The sequence below is a fragment of the Myxine glutinosa genome, chromosome 10, assembly GCF_964187855.1.
Source record: "Myxine glutinosa chromosome 10, kmMyxGlut1.1, whole genome shotgun sequence".
NCBI classification, from domain to species: Eukaryota; Metazoa; Chordata; class Myxini; order Myxiniformes; family Myxinidae; genus Myxine; species Myxine glutinosa.
Window position 1 is genome coordinate 103,098,632 of NC_136270.1, and position 20,293 is coordinate 103,118,924.

Sequence of the window (20,293 nt, forward strand, 5' to 3'; positions counted from 1 at the left end):
CCAAAAATGCAAGTTAATTTACAGCTTAGTACAGATACTGGTGTGTAAATTACAATTACCAAATTGGAAAATATCGGGCCATTCTTGTATAATCAGAGCAGACTCTCATTAATACAAACACACATTAATGCAAATACAACACTAATGCACCATTTTTTTCAGTTTGAAGGCTCATTGAAAAGCTTGTACAAAATGAATGAATGAATGAATGAATGATCGTTTTAAGGCCATTTTCCCCGCCAGAGCGGGGGTTAGCCTTGCGGGCCCCATGACAATCATGGTTCCCTGTTTGAGGCAATGTTTTTATGGCCGGATGCCCTTCCTGACGCCAACCCTTGGTTACGCTCTTATGATGCGCAGGGATACGGTGTACCTATTCTAAATCGGGATACACACCCGGATCATTCATCCCAGCAAGCTGGTACTCAATTTGCCGACCTCGGAAGGAATGACAGGCTGAGTCAACCCCCCTGGCGTTAATTCAGCGATCGATCGGGATTCGAACTCAGGATCCTAGGATCCCAAGCTGGCACCCTAACCGCTAAGCCAACACCAGGCTACACTTGATCCCTTGTACAACACTTGTACGAACAAGGTATATTGCGTGCAGGTTAAGGACATAACCCCAAGGCTGGGAATTGTTTCGTGAACCAATGTAGTTCTTTCCAATCCTAATTATAATAATTTTAATAAATGAGAGAGAAATAATATGCTGTATTCAAAAATTGTGCTTCCAATACTCCTTACCAGGCTCCATTGTAATCACATCAAGCCACACACCTGTGAGTTATACTACTTACGTTGAGGTGTGTATGATATTGTTACAGTTGTCAGGCCGGCCCAGTTGCCTGGTCCGAATCCTGACAAAGCACTGTTAAAATGGTCGTGTCCGTCCACTGGTTCGGATGCTCCAAGCAGGGTTGTGGGCCTGTTTGCCACATTACCGTACTTCAGTGAAACGTCTGAGCTGGCTAAGCGACATGCTGGTACTCCCTCACGCCCGGCACACAAATGGCTCTGAACGCAGAGTGCCTTTCATGTGGACGTTAATCGTCCAGCACCCAATCTGTCCTTTAACAGACGATAAATTACCAAAGCAGCACATGATCAGGGTAACCCAAATCACTCACAGACCAAGTGACTTTTGTGTGGATTTAATAAATAAATGGGGAGGGAGAACAAGGGAAACTTGAGCATTTATCTAAACAGTTTATTTACCCGCAGGGTAAGGTACAGTCGGTACATCTTTAGCAAGACAAACTTATTTACCCGCAGGGTAACGTACAGTCGGTACATCTTTCGCAAGATAAACATTAAGGCCGCAGGCACACCACAGAAGAAAGGACGAGGGAGAATTGATGAGACAAGAAAAACCCTTGTGACCAAGTCATGGGCTGTGTGACCATTACGTAGTAAGAAAGGGAATCATGGCATCTCTGCACATCAGGAAAGCTCCACAGCCCTCTGAAGTCTCGTCCGGGCAACAGCGGGAACAACGCGGGCACTCCTGGCTGGAACTGTCCTCTTCACAGGAATTCCTCAGAACTTCTTATAACATGCATGCAACTTTCCACATCAAAGTCCAAGGTACAACTCTCCATAGCCCCCAGCTGTATCCCCTCGGGCTATGCTCCTCCCCGTGACGTAGCTCTGTGTCATCCTCCCTGTGCTGATTGGCGTTTCCGGCGTCAACCAGGGTGCGCCGTTCAGGTAAGAGCTCTTCAGCATCCTCATCCTCCTTCCCCTCCCCACCCCGCGTGTATTAACTCCACCACATTTGATGAACGCCTTGGAGTAACAGCTTGGTCGACTATTCGTTCCTTGGAAAGATTTTAAATCGCCAGGAACGTGACAATACCTTTATATATAAGGTCCCACAGTTGACAGTACATGTCAGAGCAGAAACTCTACCATGAAGTCCAAGGAACTGTTCATATAACTCCAAGATAAAATTGTGAAAAGGCATAGATCTGGGGTAGGGTATAAACAACTTCCAGAGTGTTGATAGTTCCCAAGAGCACAGTGAGCTCCATCATTAGGAAATGGAAAGAATATGGAACGACCCAGACTCTTCTTAGAGCTGGCCGTCTGCCAAAACTGAGCAACCAGGCAAGAACAACCTTGGTCAGGGAGGTGACCAATAACCCAATGACCACTCTGACAGAACTACAGCGTTCCTTGGCTGAGATAGGGGAACCTGCTGGAAGGACAATAGTCTCTGCAGCCCATCATGACAAGTAGGCTTTATGGGAGAGTGGCCAGACAGAACCCACTCCTGAGAAAAAGGCACATGCTTCGAGTTTTCAAAAAGGCATATGAAAGACTGAGAGCATGAAGCAAAATATTATGTGTTATGATGAGACTAAAATTGAACTCTTTGGCTTGAATGCAAAGTGCTACATCTCGTGGAAACCGAGCACAGCTCATCACACGTGAAGCATGGCTGCTTTTCAGTGGTAAGGACTGGGGGACTTCTAAGGAACAATGAATGGAGCCAAATACAGGCAAAACCCTGGGGAGAACATGCTTCAGAGTACAAGAGACCTTCGACTGCTGCGAAGATTTACATTCCAACAGGAAAATGACCCCAAGCATACAGCCAAAGCCCAGACTTGAATCCCATTGAGAATCTGTGGAAAGGCTTCAAGATTCCTTTTCACCAACGCTCCCCATGAAATTTGACAGAACTTCAGCAAATCTGCAAGGGAGAATGAGAGAAACTCCCCAAATCCAGATGTGCAAATCTGATACAGACATACCCAAGAAGACTCAAAGCTGTAATTGCTGACAAAGGCACTTCGATGAAGTATTGACTCAGGGGGTTGAATACTTGGAATAACTATGTAAGTAAGATATTTCTGCATTTCATTTTAGATTTTTTGTAAAATTTTCCACAAACATGTTGTCACTTTGATATGAAGTGGTATTATGTGTAGATCAGTGACAATAAATATCAATTTAATCTATTTGAGATTCAGGCTGTAACACAACAAAATGTGAAAAAGTCAAGGGGTGTCGATACTTTCTGAAGGTGCTGTATATTAACCCTTTGAGTGTGGGATTTTTTTTGGATAAAAATACCCCCGGTACGAGATTAATTTGGCATTATGGGAATGCAAGCATGTACTGACGATCTATTTATAGGTATAGTCGATGACTGTGGTAACGTCATCCGTACACAAAACTTTTTCGCGGATTGCGGCACTGGACGTCATCCATACTCAGAGGGTTAAACAATGTGACATGGCCTTTAAGGCTCGATTACATCAGGTTACAGGTGCAAAACAAATGTATTTAGGGGCAAAATGAAGAATAAGAAGCTGAGGGAAAAGAAGAAGAAGAATAATGAAGCAAAAGTGGAAATAAGAGCAGAAGAGGAAAAGAAAGTTAGAACATAAAATGTTTCACAGGTAATTATCATTACTCACATTCATTTTACGTCGACATCGTGATAGGTTAAGCAACAGTGTGACCTTAAGTTCACGAAAAGTTTTCAGTTCTTCTCCAAAGCCTTCCCATGGAAAGCGCTTGAGGGCATTCTGGTATCGCATTGCAGCCTCTTTCATGCGACTTGCCTGTGGAAGGGTAGTAAATGGAACAAAGAGTTTGTTTCAAAAAACCAAAAAATTGTTTCAAACCAAGTGCACCAGAAGGTAATAATAGCATTTCTCAAAATGTACTCGTACAAGGATCTATACACACTTCCGTCCCTTTAAGCTAATTTGTTTTGCTTCAAAAGTGATATTCACCACTTGATGATCAGCAATTAAACATTATCAAAGAATATAGAGTTGAACACAAGAAAAGGCGACCTCCTACAGTGCATTCAGAAAGTATTCAGACCCCTTTACTTTTATCACATTTTGTTATGTTTCAGCCTGATGCTGAAATCGTTTAAATTTATTTTTTCCCTCATCAATCTACACTCAATACCCTACAATGACAAAGAGAAAACAGGATTTTAGAGCTTGAAAGCCCGCTTGGAGTTTGCAAAAAAGCACCTAAAGGACTCTCAGGCCGTGAGAAACAAGATTCTGTGGTCTGATGAAACCAAGATTGAACTGTTTTGCTTCCGTCTGGCCACTCTGCCATAAAGCCCAGATCGGTGGAGTGTTGCAGTGATGGTCGTCCTTCTGGAAGTTTCTCCCATCTCCACACAGGATCTCTGGAGCTCAGCCAGAGTGACCATCGGGTTCTTGGTCACCTCTCTTACCAAGGCCCTTCTCCCCCGATTGCTCAGTTTGGCCGGGCGGCCAGCTCGAGGAAGAGTCCTGGTTGTTCCTAACTTCTTCCATTTAAGAATTATGTAGGCCACTGTGCTCTTGGGAACCTTCAATGCAGCAGAGATTTTTTTTGTCGGCTTCTCCAAATCTGTGCCTCGACACAATCCTGTCTCTGAGCTCTGCAGGCAGTTCCTTCGACCTCATGGCTTGGTGTTTGCTCTGATATGCATTGTCAGCCGTGAGACCTTATATAGACAGGTGTGTGCCTTTCCAAATCATGTCCAATCAGTTGAATTTACCACAGGTGGACTCCAATCAAGGTGTAGAAACATCTCAAAGATGATCAAGAGAAATGGTAGGCACCTGAGCTAAATTTCAAGTGTCATAGCAAAGGGTCTGAATACTTATGTAAATGTGATATTTCAGTTTTTTCTTTTTAATAAATTTGCAAAACTTTCTAAAATCCTGTTTTCTCTTTGTCATTATGGGGTATTGAGTGTAGATTGATGAGAGCAAAAATGAATTTAAACGATTTCAGCATAAGGCTGGAACATAACAAAATGTGAAAAAAGTGAAGGGGTCTGAATACTTTGTGAATGCACTGTATATTGCTCTCTGAAGGCAGTGGAATACAAGGTACCTTTCAGGTGTCACAGAATATACTCTCACTGCAGACAGGTCGATGGCCGATCTCTTAGTACCTCTTCCGGTCTTGCTACACTTGCTGCCTCTCTCCTGCACCTATCACCAACACCTCCTGGTTGCTAGTGTTCTTCCAAAAAACCCATCCACAAGTTAAAGCTGTGTGCTCATGCTCCTTTCTTGCATCCTCCTCTTCTCTCTCCTAAGGAACTACCTAATCTTGTTGTCATGTGATCTTATCTTGAGTTGTGGAGGAGATGCTTTGCCCGATGAGAACCTCATTTGTAATGAATTTTACACTAACACATTTTGAAGATACTCTTTCATCATGTTGGCGCACCTGGTGTAACTGCCCCCAGTGTTGGCAATCAGGTTTTAAAATTCTACTGTAAAAGTAAGCACTTATGAGGAAGACGAGTGCAATCACATTCCAAAATCATTTCCGGAAACACACTAAAATACTGGCAGTCCATCACATGGAAAATGTTCAAAACTTCCCATCTATTGACCCAGATTTGCCTTATTTATTTGAGCAGACACCATATGGCTTTGGTTTACACAAACAGGATGTGCTGAAAGTGTGGAAAGCTATTCCGGGAATCCACGCTAACGGATGGGAAGTATGATTTAGACTTCACGGGAGAGCTCCATCTTGGATACGTCCTGTGGATAGATCTATCTATCATCATCCTGCATAACAGCATGAACCCCATCTCCATAAATTCCATTGGCTCATTTTTTGCAGGTAAACAAATATGTTTATCTTTGTATTGCATTGTATCGGGTATGCGGGTGTCTTCTGATACCTCAGGGAGATGAATGCCCCTGCCTTGCATAACCCCAGGTCACCTGTGGGCAAGGTGTAGTACCTGTCAGGCCCCCTTACCAGGGTAACGGTCCGCAGCCATGCGGTTTAAATTGCAGATGGCTCTGCACATCTGGTGGTTGAGAGTCTAGTTGACTCCAAAAGCGCGGGAGGAAGAGGGTGAATTCCCCAACGGCCAGCAGAGGGACGGAGAGGAGTGGCGACCTGCCGCCTATACCACACACTTACCCGTGTGTATCAGCCATAGAAAGGCAATGCCATCATTGCACGAGGAGACTCGACATCAAAAATTGCATGGAAATTATCCTTTGGCTTCAACAGTTCCTGAAAACTAAAACATGACTCACCAGTTGGAATGCACAGTAAAGTAGTGTCACATAACCAAATTGATTCCTGATGTGAGGTGGCTTGAGAGTCACAAAGTTAAGGTAAGATGGTTGTTGACCATTTCCTTTCGTTAAACTTTCTTCACAAATGTTCTGCAGTCACAAAACACTGACTGTATACGTTCCATGGAAATTGTTGTGTTCCAATGCTGTGCTTTCCTGAAAATTTTCATGTTATGTATCAGAAAACATATTCATGGAATAAAAAATAGGAAAGTCTTAAGGATTTGGTATATCCTCCAAGTATGTCCTTTGCAAGGTGTTGTTCATATTATTTGAGAAATTAGGTTATGATTTATATAACACATTTTTGTGTCACTTCCATCATCATGCCCTCATTTCTAATGTACCATCATTTAGTGTTCCTGAAAACGGCTACACAGCTGACTCCGCACGTGAAAAAGCTGAATGCCTCAACTCTGTGTTTGCCTCAAAATCTTGTGTCCCAAACCCATCCCTCTCTGTACCCACCGTACCCAGTCGAACCCAGCTGCTCCTGGACTCTGTATTCTTCTCTCCTGAAAAGGTGGAAAGTCTCTGTCAATCCTCGACACTGATTCTGCAACTGGACCAGACGGCATCAGCCCACGGGTCTTAAAATCCTGCTCTGCTGCTCTTTCACACTCTCTCTCTGTTCTCTTCACCCTCTCTTTTGATCAAGGCCATCTGCCATCAGCTTTGAAATCAGCCAACGTCACCACTTTACACAAAAAGGTGCAAAAACAGATCCTTGCAACTACAGACCAATCAGCCTGCTCCCAATCATCAGCAAAGTCATGGAATCCATCATTTCTTCGGATATCAAATCCTTCATCTTCTGCAATGGCTTGATCTCTGATCATCAATTTGGTTTCAGACCAGGTCACTCTACTCTGGACATACTGCTTCTGCTGTCTCAACAATGGATGGAGGTCCTCAATGGCAAACAGGAAATTAGAGCCGTCTCCCTTGACATATCACGTGCCTTCGATACGGTCTGGCACCCAACTCTGCTCACCAAACTCTCCTCCTATGGTATCCATGGGAATCTCCACGCATGGCTTGCGAACTTCCTCTCTGGTCATAGTCAACGTGTGGACCTGAATGGGTTTCTCTCATCTCCCCATCCTGTTCAGGCTGGAGTTCCCCAAGGCAGTGTTCTGGGCCCTGTGCTTTTTCTGGTCTTCATCAATGATCTCTCCGACTCTCTGGAAAATCCTCTCTATCTCTTTGCTGATGGCTCCACTCTCTGCTGCTCCATTCCTCATCCCTCAGATCGGCATTCTGCAGCCTCCTCACTATCTGCAGACCTGGTCAAAATCACAGACTGGTCAAACAAGTGGAACATGTATTTCAATCCTGACAAATCTCACACTCTTACAATGTCTCTCCGAAAAGACCCACTGGACAACCCTCCCATCTACTTTTTCCGAACAATCCTCTCCAAGAAGTTCTGTCACTCAAGCTTTTGGGTCTCACTATCTGCCATGATCTTTCCTGGGAAAACCACATTTCCAAGCTGGCCTCCAAAGCCAGTCGCCGACTGGGCATCCTCCGTCGTGCGAAGTCCTTCCTTGGCACACCTGAGCTCCTCACCACATACAAGGCTTTCATCCACAGCTCAATGGAATACTGTTCTCTCCTCTGGGCTGGTGCTCCTGCCTCTCACCTAGCTCGGCTTCACGCTGTTGAAACCAAAGCATTCAGAATCATTGGAATCTCCCGCGATGAAGCTAACTCCGAGGGCCTTTCACTCACCCACCGCAGGCATGTTGGTGGACTTTCTGTCTTCTACCGACTCCTCTCCAGCCTAGCTCCCCCAGCTCTGTCTGTGCTCTGTCCCCCAAATATTCCTACAGGTCGCACAAGATCTGCCTGCAACCCTCTTCTGGTGAAACTGCCAAAATCAAGACTCTCTGCTCACCTTCACTCTTTCATTCCTCTTTTCTCCCGCCTCTGGAACAAACTCCCTGCCTGTCTTCCATCCCACTCCCCCCTCCAGGTCTTTAAAACAGCTGTTCACCACCATCTCTTATCTTCCCCCATCCAAAACATTGATCTTTTTCTACCACCGTTAATTCACCCCAGATCCACTTTTCTGAAATACCGACTTCTTTCCTGGAAGTCCCAGCAGTGTCCATGTGTTTTTACCTCTCCCACCCCCCCTCCCGCCCAAGCCCTCTCCCTCCCACAGATCTCCCGATGTCCCTGTTCTCAAATGTTGTGCTTGTGTGCTTCCCTCTCTCTTTGCATCTTGTCTCCCACACCCTTTATCATGTTTTATGTGTCAGTTTGTTTTTATGTGATTAATGTTAGCTCTTACACGAGCCTCGACCTTGTATACAGAGAAAAAAGAAAAAAGAAAAAAGGTGTGTACTTCAGAAATCCCACTGTTGATGTTTGAAAAAGCACAGGTTGTGGACAAAAAACATAGGGGCAATACCCCTGGGTGCTCATCTGGTAGAATAAAGCTGTGTACTATGCTGACTAAAGGTATTTTAAACCATATCATGGCATTTTAAACCAATTTTAATGGTTGCGAGAAAACAGGGCAGCATGCACTATCATACTAACGTAATCATAAGACTTTAAACAAACAAACAAATACATATTTTGGGGGGAAATCTCCCCCTGCCCCCCCCCCCCCCCACCCATAGACTACCTGAGACCCCGATGTTTTTTAATGCCGTGAACAAACTTTGGTACATCACCTGTGATGCAGATGTGGTCAAGTTTCATCGGGATTGCATGTGTAGTTTCTGAGAAGAAAGCAGATACCTATTTTGGGGGCAACCTCCAAAGTTGGGGGTACACCTCCAAAGGGGCAGATTTTATTATGCCGTGAACAAACTTTGGTGTAACATGGGTGGTGAAGGTTGTGGTAATGCTTCATTGAAATCGTGTGTATAGTTTCCGAGAAGAAAGCAAATATCTATTTTGGGAGGGGGGAGGGGATGGAGGTCAAACCTGGACCCACTTTGACCCCCGTCAACCCCCTTAGACTTAGATTTTCTTAGTGCCGTGAACAAACTTCGGTACATCACGGGTGGTGATGATTGTGGTCAGGTTTCATAGAAATGGTGTGTGTAGTTTAACAGGAAAAAGCAAATTTTGGGGGTCAAACGTGGATCCATTTTGACCCCCGTAGACCCTCTTAGATCCCGATTTTTTAAATGCTGTAAACAAACGTTAGTCACAACATAACAAGTATCATTTGTGCCAAGTTTGGTCACAATCCCATCAGCGGTTTCGGAGAAGAAGTTGCAAGTGTTTATGGACTGACTGACGGACGGACGGACGGACGGACTGACAACGCGCCATCGCATAAGGTCCCCTGAACTTCGTTCCAGGTGAGCAAAAAAAATGGAAATACAAATGTAAAATCATTTAATACGGTGTTGGGCCGCCACGTGCGGCCTGTATGCACTGTGGCATAGAGTCCACCAGTGTCTGGAATTCTGCAGGAGGGTTTTGCCACCATTCATACATGAGTAAGTCAATCAGCTCACACCTGTTTGATGAAGGTAGAAAATGTGGTGTCAGGAGTTGTTCCAGTATATCCCATAATGCTCGATTGGGTTCAGATCTGGTGACTGAGAAAGCCATGACATATGGATACCATCCATCAGTGTTATGCTCATCAAACAATTGAGCGACCACACGTGCTCTGTTGCCGGAGCTATGGGGGGTGGGTGAAGGGGGGGGGGGTGGGGGGGCTCCTCTTGCAGCCATGATAACCATAATTATAGGTAAAGAGGCCGTCGCTTGGTGTCCCTCATTTACGCAGGTGTTTCCATTTTTTTGTCCACTACCTGTAGGTCGAGCGAGCTTGTGTTTGCTGTCACTGCATTTAAACAGTATATGCTGTCACTCCTTCGGAGAGGTGGGGCTTGTTAGCTTTGGTATGCAGCTCATCTAGGAGAAGGAAACTCTGAATTCAAATCCACCGCTGCCTTGTGGTTCAGGTTTTCATAAAAACAAAGGCAAAGGATTTAACGGGTTAAAGGAAGCAATCTTTTTTAAAGGAGGTGTTTTTTGCATTCGTTAACCCTTGGGCAAAACCTCATTTTAGCCTCCTGATCAGTGTTGCATGACGGCAGCTGGCACATGTTGCAAGGAAGTAGTAGCACATATTCCCCTCCCAACTCAGGCCCATCTTCCCCCCGCCCCCCATCACCAACCCCAAGTTTTCACCCTTCCGTCCCGATCCTAAGGCATCAATCCCCTCCCCACACTCCTGCCTACAACCCCCCACCCCACATCCTCCACTTCCACCCAGAGTCTTTAACCTTTCCCCTTCCAAAGTTGTCCCATCTTTACTCTTACCCTCCTCCCGCTCATAAAAGCAAACGGTCATTTTCATGTCGAACCAGCGGAATATGTAACGTTTTCTGCTCCCGATTATGCTATCACCGAATTAACAGAAACCCATCACAATTCGAAGAGAAAATAGTCGGAAGTAATTGCAAACCTGACTTGACTTGCTAATAGATGACTTTATAGTATAGTGCAGTAAAACCACTGCTTAATTAGGTAATTCTAAAGGGTGATTCTAAAGAGTAATTCTAAAGGGTTCTAAATGGTTCCTAAATTTGCGGCCATAGTATAGAAATTGTGTGTGTAGTTAGGTGAACGGACCAACCAAGGGGTTGAATTCGCACGCACGGCTGTTTTTATAGTATAGATGACTGCATGGCCTTGATGTAAGGCAGAGGACGCTCCTATGGAGAAGAATGGCTGGGGTCAACCATCTTGTATCGACACTGTCCAGAAGAAGGCAATGTCAAACCACTTCTGTACCTGCCAAAAAAACAATCAAGATCAGAAATCTAAGAGATAAAGGTATGGTGCTGGATGAGGGGCCCTCCCTCCTCCTCCTCCCAGGTTTGAGAGCATCCAAATGGCTACTGGGGAAGAGCAAAGTGTTTGATTAGTAGGACAGGCCATTGTGATGGGACTGGATCAAACCCGCAAGGAAATCAAGTCACTGAGGTTGCCAAAGTCAAACTCTGAGTCTCTGTTCTCAAGCATTCACAAAATTGGAAAATGGAATGCCAAGGTCAATGGATCAGGGAAAGTTAGATGTTATAAAGAGAGAGGTGGAGAGGACAAAAACTGAAGTTTTGGGGCTAAGTGAATTTAGATGGCCTGGTTTTAGATGGCAGATTCAATCTTATGATTACAAAGTGTGCTTTTCTGGTCACGAAAGCTGTAAAAGCAATGGAGTTGCAGTGATTTGCAATAAAAAGATGGCAGAGTCAGTACTGAGATAGAACCCAGTCAATGATAGCTTAATATCAGGGAGGTTGAACACCACCATCAATCAGATATATGCTTCGACTTCTGCAGCAGATTAATAAAATGTGGAAGCGTTTTATGGAAGATTGCAGGAACTGGTATAACAGGTACCTAAAGGAGATGTTTTCAATTTCATGGGAGACTGGAATTAAAAAATTGGAGAAGCAGGAGGACCAGGGATTGCAGGAAAGTACAGACGTCGTATCCAAAATGAGCCATGGGAGCCGATGCTGTATTTCTGTGTGGAGATTGATCTTGTAATTGCAAACACATTGTTCAAACAACCCAAGAAGAAAAGGAAAAAGGAACCACCTTTAGAGGCCATTTTTTCCCCACAGAGCGGGGGTTGGCCTTTTTTTTTCGGGCACCGTGGTCCCCTTTTGAAGCAATGTTTTATGGCCGGATGCCCTCCCTGCCGCCATCCCTGTTAGTCGCCTCTTGCGACACACAGGGAATTCCCAATGAACTGGTACTCAATTTGCCGACCTCGGAAGGATGACAGGCCGAGTCAAACCCCCTGGCGTTAATTCAGCGATCGACCGGGATTCGAAACCACTGGCGAAAATAAAGATGGAAGGACTATATACACTGAAACTCTATACAAACAAGATAGCAATACGATAATAATGTTTAAAGAAAGAGAATATGAAGAAGAACCGATAGCGATACAATGTGAGATACGTAGAGCCTTTAAAGAGCTGGAAAATAGGAAAGGCACAATGTGCCAATGAAATTACAATGGGACTCTTCAAGGTAGTTGGGGAGGAGGCAATCAAAACTTTAACAGTTATTTGTACACAGATCTGAAGCCGGATTGTATGGCCTGAAATGTGGAAGCAGTCAGTATAAATACCATTCTGAAAGAAATTGGATGTAAGAGAATGTTCAAATAACCGAACCATTGCCTTGATTTTACATGCTGGTAAGGTATTATGAAAGATCATTTAACACAGAATATAATTATTCATTAAGCAAACTAGAACAACACGTCTTTGACGTCACGACGTCGACCAATATGCCTCCACCCACATTATTACATCATTATAATACTTGTACCAAGTGTGATTTAAATCCATTCAGCTGTTCTCAGTTTATCACATTTTTACCTGACATAACCTTTGACCTTTGGCCTTTGACCTCCAGACCCAAAAATCTAATCAGTTAATCTTTACATGATTACACATTAATCATATGAATTAATGAATGATCGTTTTAAGGCCATTTTCCCCGCTAAAGCAGGGGTTAGCCTTGCGGGCCCCATGACAATCATGGTTCCCTGTTTGAGGCAATGTTTTTATGGCCGGATGCCCTTCCTGAGGCCAACCCTTGGTCACCTCTTACGATGCGCAGGGATACGGTGTACCTATTCTAAACCGGGGTACACACCGGGGTAATCATACCAAGTTTGAATTAGATCACTTCATCCGTTCTCAAGTTATAGACCTATTACAGACTTTGACCATTGACCTCTTGACCCCAAAATCTAATCAGTTAATCTTTACATCATTATACATACCTGCACCTAGTTTGAATTAAATCACTTCAGCCGTTCTCAAGTTATAGACATGTTACAAATTTGACCTTTGACCTCTTGACCCCAACATCTAATCAGTTCATCTTTACATCATTATACATAATTGTACCAAATTTGGTCAGAATCCCATCACTGGTTCACAAGCTATCGTGGTAACAGGATTTTTACCTAACATGACCTCTGACCTTTGACCTCATGAATCCTAAAATATAATCAGTTCATCTTTACCTTATTATACATATCTGCGCCAAGTTTGACTAAGATCCCTCCAGCCATTCTCAAGTTATCGTGGCAACGAATATCTATCACGGACGGACGGATGGACAGCCGGACAGACAACCTGAAAACATAATGGCTCCCGCGACTTCGTTGGTGGAGGCATAAAAAGGAGCGTTGAGCAAGCGGGTTTCAGAAGAGGAAGAGGTACTGGAGATGAAATCGCAAATTTGAGATGGATAATGGAAAAATGATAGGAAGTGTGTACACTCAACAGGAAACAGCAATAATAACAAGTGTGGAGACATAGAATCGTTTGGAACTGGAAAATGGGTCAAATATTGTGTGAAATTGCTCCCCTTACTTGTACAATCTGTATAGTGAGAACATCATGAGGAAATCAAACTTGGACGACATAGAGGATGGAGTCAGGATTGGAGGAAGATGTATCAACAATCTAAGGTATGCTGATGATACGACTATGTTGGCAGAAAGTAACGAAGATTTGATCAAAGTGCTGCAGAAAGTGAAAAATATGGTTTATATTTAAACCTAAAAAAGACTAAAACTTCTTAACTGAGAAGATCGATGTGTTCAGATTGGGAGATGATCACACGGAAATCATGGAAAGTTTCGTCTTCCTGGATTCTAAGATTGAAGTGAGTGGAGAATGTATAGGGGAAATTCATAAAAGGTTAGCATTGGGGAGAAGAACAATGCCAGGATTGACAAAGATCTGGAAAGACAAAGATGTGACAAAACAAACCAAGAGGAGGCTTGTGATTGATGTGGTATTTTCAGTTGTACGGATGTGTCATGGAGAGTGAAAAAGAAAGAAATGAAGAAGATTGACAGTTTTGAAATGTGGTGTTGGAGACAAATGTTAAAACTCCATTGGACTACAAGAACAAACAAATCAGTGTTTGAAGAAATCAGACAACGATGCACATTAGAAGTGCTGATGCTAAAACACAAAATTGTCATACTTTGGACACATTGTGCGTGCAGAAAACGTCTGGAGAAATAAACCATGCCGGGTATGTTTGAGGGAAGAAGAGGAAGAGGCAAAACTTGTTTGCGCTGGATGGATGGGTTAAAGCCTGCAACCAAGTTCTCTTTGCCAGAGCTTCGGAAAGCAGTGCAGGATAGGGATGTTTAGAGAAATCTGATCATGAATGTCTCCAGAAGTCGGACACGACTAGACAGCTAGATAATTAGATGGCTTATACAAATTTGATGTTTTCCTCAAATATTAAGCAATGTCTGCTATATTCAGACACTTAAATTTGTTAGTCAACTATTTTACTCAACATGCATTAAAATATCTGCATCATCCACAATATCAAGCCTGGTGTTGGCTTAGCGGTTAGAGCGCTGGCTTGGGATCCTAGGATCCTGGGTTCGAATCCCGGTCGATCGCTGAATTAACGCCAGGGGGGCTAACTCAGCCTGTCATCCTTCCGAGGTCGGCAAATTGAGTACCAGCTTGCTGGGATGAATGATCCCCGTGTGTACCCCGGGTTAGAATAGGTACACCGTATCCCTGCGCATCGTAAGAGCGTGACCAAGGGTTGGCGTCAGGAAGGGCATCTGGCCATAAAAACATTGCCTCAAACAGGGAACCATGATTGTCATGGGGCCCGCAAGGCTAACTCCCACTCTAGCGGGGAAAATGGCCTTAAAACGATCATTCATTCATTCATTCATCCACAACAACAACAACAGCAATATATATATATATCTTTATATTTGATGATTTCAAGAAAATCATCAATTGATTTGAAGACAAATTAAGTTATTTAGTTAACTGATTTCAAGATCTGATGGGACAGGCTGTCGCTGGCTGGAAGATGTTGATGAAACAGGGGAGTTGAGTTGTTGCGCTGCATTCTATAGGAGAGTGTACACTTCAGCCAAAGAACAGTGGTGAAACAGAAGATGGATGTTGGTCTGAAATGTATTAGTCGAGCTTCCTAAGTTTTTTTTCTTCCAGAAGTTTCAATCAATGTACGCTGTGAGTATTCAGTCACGCACCTGACCCGAGCATTTGTGATGGTGGATAGGTCTCGAGGGGTCCTGAGGTGAGCAAGCCATTGTCGAGTGCCCAGCCTTCCTAAACTCATGTGGAATATATATGAGAACAAATCAATTTTTCAATAATGCACAAGATCGAAAATGTGGTTATCTGGTCCAAGACAGATGCAGTCGCTCAGGCGTGAAACCCTGACACCTACAATAGTCATCGACGATGCATACTTTGTAGATACACCAACAGTGTATGAATAGCTCAGCTCCAAAATAACATCTTCCGGAAGTGCGTCACCATGCTGCTCTCGTCCAGCCAACATTAGTTTCACTTCCTACAATATGGAAGTCGCCTGTGAATCAACACCTGATGATACGACTGGATAGAGCACTTATCCTTTCTATAATTCACGGACCGGTGTGTGTATGTTTGTGCGTTTGTCGCACTCCTCCCCCTAGAGTTCTGGGCTGAGTACATCTGGATGTGCTACATAGGATCAGACTGTGTTCCAAAGCAATCTACAGCATTCACCTGCATTTCCTTCGATAAAATCATAGGTGCAGCACTGTTCCAGTGTAGTGAGAGAAAGAAAGGAAGACTCACCTTGTACAGTATGTTTCCTTCCTCTAGAAGCTTGTTCAACAAGATGAGCGTGATGTCCGGCTTGGATGTTGCCATAGCCCAGGCCGCAGGGCCTGCGCACACGCGGCAAAGGCCCAAGTGGAATACGCCAGTCAGCAGGACCAGCCTGAGTGAGAGCCACACATCAGCCATGCTCTTTGACGAAGCAAGGATGCACAAGGTGAGGCAAAATTAAGTTGCGCCAAAGGAAAAAAAGAAAGCATAGATTTGCTAAGAGAGACACAAACAAAAAGGGCATCATATAATACACTACTATAGTGTTTGGGGCAACTTTTTTGGCCTCACCCTGTGTCTTTTGTACAAAAAAAGTGATCCAAAAAGAAAATACTGCAAGGTTCCTTTTTTGTTTTGTTTTCCCTGGTAAACACAATTTTCAGCTCATGCAGGAGCTACATGATGCAGGGCAGAAGGTTCACAGACTGACGGAGGATCAAAGGGGAACATGGATCCAAAGTGGATACATGACAGAAGGGAAAAGGTCGATGGGCTGGGTTGAGAGGTCAGGGGAGGACATTGAGAGTAGAAGAGAGCAAGGACAGGCATGGGAGAAATGATGGGTGATGATGGGCAGCACTCTCGAAAGGCTGGATCTTAGGCCACGAAACACGAAAACTGAGCGAGTTCCACAGATGAGAGAAATTGAGGACGGACAGAGAAACACGTAGGTGGTAGGAGTGAGGCCAGAAGTGCAAGGATATAAAACTGAGAGTCTACCAACCTGCCAGTAGTGGGGGAAAGAAGTAGGCACTGGGACTCGGCCTCCTGCCGAGAGATACCAATAAACCACTCACACCAACTCTTTTACAGGCACCTTGCATTTTACAGACATAAATTGCCACGCTTTCACAAAGCTTTATCCCCAATGTTGGAAAGACGAAACTTTAAGCAAAATTGTTCCAGAGAATTACCATTCTTTGAAATTGCTATGCTTTCACTGCTGTTTAGAATAAATAGTTCAGTGAATTTTGTTTCTCCATTTTCACTGCCAAAGTAGGCCCATTATTCGGTCATTACGAGGAGGTATTTGACTTCTGACCCAATTTTATAGACATACACTTCACCATGTCAAATAGATCTTATGGCAACCAAGAGCCGGTGGTGTAATGGTTCGAGCGTCCACTCTGAGCCTGCGAGATCGGTGATTCAAACCAGGTCCGAGTCATACCAAAGACTTAAAAAATTGTATGTGCTGCTCCCTTGCTTTTGACGCTCAGTATTTAATAAGGATACGGTAATACGGTATGGCCAATCAACAATACCTTTGCAACCATTGCACATGCTTGGTGGGCCGATGGCCTACTCCTCGGATGAAGTTCCCTGAAAGGGAATTCAAATTGTTTGCTTCTGAATTATGCACAAACACTTTCTGGAACCAATTTTTTTTTTCATTTTCATTCATTCATGATATGCTCAGGACTAAGTACATTATGATAGAAGAAAAAGAAGGAAGGAGGGCTGCTCCAAGTAAGACATTTTGCTGTGTGGCATCCGATAACGTTTTACTGGATAAATGTGCACTATTTGTTTAATGTGGCCATTGTTCGGTCCACGTGGCTTCTCACGTGTGGTGTGTACCGTGTGTACCGTGTGCCGCATCTCTGGTGTTGGGTTTGCGTCGTCCCGACTAAAAAAACCATGCACATTGGTGATGTGGAAAAAAAAGGGTCGTAAATTTATCCAGTAAAACGTTATCTGATGCTGAAATGTCTATCCTAATAAAATGTATAAATTTCAGTATCACATTTGAATCCATACCAGTGGCCCGGATTGCTAATAGTGTGGATTCAGCCATTACCAACCTCCCAGCAGAGCAGAAGACCAGTGTCACAAACCACTCGTCTCAGGACCATTGGGGCCTTCTTGCACATGAGCAAACCCAAACCTAACCCCTCGGTGCTGGAACTGAATGCTATGAAAAGCCTATGAAGTAGGAACAATTTGATCTTTGCACCAGCAGACAAGGGCAGGACAGGAGCTGTGATGGACAAGGAGATGCACCATGATAAAATCACATCACTGTTCAATGAGGGTAAAACGCAGCAAAAACTGCCGGATGATCTCAAAGCGAAACAGCAACAGTCCTTAAACACAAGATTGTCCATGCTAAAATGGGCAGGCAGGATTACAATTGGCTCGACTGCAGCACCGGTTCAGCACCCAGACTACATGGTGTTCTGAAGATGTCCCTTTGTCGCCCATGAAGAGAATATCCCCCTGAGAACCATTGTGTTCTTTGTTAATGCTCCGTCGCTCCGACTGTTTGGTTTCTTAGCACATATCATTGGCAGTCTTGTAGGCAAGACTGATAAAACAGTTAAGAATAGTGGTGAATTTGTCAAGAGGATAAGAAACGTTAGAATCCAGGAAGATGAGACTATGATCTTTTGATGCTTCACCAATATCCCTGTCGATCTGGCTTTGAGTGTCACGCTCGATCAGTCGAAACATTCTAACGACTGGAAATGGCTCGTCAGAACAGCCAATTATCACCTGAAGATGTTGCTAGTCTGCTGGAGATGTGTCTAAATAGCACGACCTTCATCTACGATGGTACACACTATTGATAAATATTTGGCACAGCTATGGGCTCACCGGCCTCTGCTGTTGTGGCGAACTTGATAATGGAGGAACTTGAACAAAATATGTGGGTCTCAGGAGAATTGGCTCTCATGGTGCTGGAACAGGTAAGTGGATGACACTTTCACCATTGTGCATAGAGACATGGTAGACCACCTTCTTGGGAAACCTGGCCGAGTATTTCCCAGCATTAGCTTCACAAATTGGCCTTTTTGGATGTGGAGGTTTACCAGAAGCTTGTTGATTACCTAAATATATCGGTTTACACAAAACCAACCCACACCAACCACTTAGGAGATTTTAACTCCTGCAACCCAATCACCCACAAACGCAGCGTAGCATGAACTGTGTCATCTTCCAAAGTCAATACAATTAAATAAATTAGATGAGTTGGTGGAGTCCTTCTCAATAATGGGTATAGCAAAGGGATACTCCCCGCCCTGAAAGAAGAACAGAAAACAGGCAGACCGGAAGGAGGCAGACATGTTTTGGCACTGTGTACTGCGCTACTACTCGGGCCTATCCCAAATTATTGGCAAAATAGTAAACAGCGCAAGGATTGGTGCAGTGTACAAGCCTCTATGCACCATCCGTAATGTCATTTAAAAGCTAAAAGACAGGATATCAGCTTTGGACAAATCAGGAGTAGTTTACCATTCATCATGCAGAGATTGTGATGAAATGGAAAACCAAATACTGCACTGGAGTCATCAGAAGGAACCAGAAGAAGTAAAGAGCAAAGATGGAGTCATCAGGAGGAACCAGAAGAAGAAAAGAGCAAAGATGGAGTCATCAGGAGGAACCTGGACAGGATTCGGTTTCAGCTGCTACTCCTCAGCCCTCAAACCCATCCAGGCGCAGCCAAGTGAACCTTTCAGAAAAACTTCTGCAAGAATTCACTTCTCCTAAGATAGATAGATAAAGAAAGAGAAATAAAGAAGAGGCAAGAATTAGAATGAATAAAGAGAAATATGAAAAAGTAGGAAGAATTGGCCAATTGTTTGTGGCAGGACTGTTCTGACCAATTCTACATTGGTGAAACTGGAAGGAATTTGATAGCTCGAGGAACGTGATAGAGCAATTAGGCTTGGAAAGGTAACATAGTCAGCCATAGAGCTTTATTGCCAACAATCCGGCCACAAATCTCACTTGGATGGAACCCGTGTCCTCGACACAAAATCCCGGAAACACAAAAACAAGATCAAACAAACAAACAAACACATACACACACACACACACACACACACACACACACACACACACACACACACACACACACACACACACACACACACACACACACACACACACACACACACACACACACACACACACACACACACACTTACCCACCCCCCCCCCCCCACCCCCCAAACTCACCACCCCCTCTCATACATACAACACCAGATGACGAGTAAATAATAATAACAAAAAACAGCAGAGCAATCGAGTATGTGTGATTGGCGTTTGTTCCTTAATGTTCAGCAAAATAAAACACTCCTCAAATGATCTCTCACACCGGCACATGACTGGAAATGAATTGTCGCCTCAGGAATACAAGTAGACACGTGCCGAGGCGTACTGGCCTGAGGATGCTCGCCGGGAAGCAGGTGAAACGTAACCTGAGACCGGATTTGGTCTTGCTTGGTTATTCCTTGACTGGCAGCGTAGATATAGTTACTTTTTGGTTGGATGCGCCTTTTTCCTTTTAAAATGTACTAGCGAGGCACCCGTGCTATGCATGGGTGGGAGCCTAAATGCAAACAGGGAATGCGGAAAAGGTGAATGCCAAATCATGAACAAATAAATTGTACATTCCTGTAACACCTTAAGTCGAATGTCATGCATGTTCAGCCGGTTCGTGAATGACATATCAAAATTATTGTGAATGCCAAACCATGAACCAATAAATTGCACATTCTTGTGACAACTTCAGTCGATCTT

At 44.0% G+C, this 20,293-nt stretch overlaps 1 protein-coding gene across 2 annotated transcripts in view; it reads right to left on the reverse strand.

Annotated features, from left to right (window-relative positions):
* LOC137433895 (protein TANC2) overlaps positions 1-20,293 on the reverse strand; it is a 471,451-nt gene that overhangs the window by 19,219 nt on the left and 431,939 nt on the right. For both annotated transcript variants that reach the window (XM_068126367.2, XM_078785948.1), the window contains 2 exons: positions 15,734-15,825; positions 3,429-3,575 (listed from right to left, as the gene is read on the reverse strand). In XM_068126367.2, the coding sequence (XP_067982468.2) occupies positions 3,429-3,575; positions 15,734-15,825 (239 nt within the window). The remainder of the gene's footprint in view (positions 1-3,428; positions 3,576-15,733; positions 15,826-20,293) is intronic.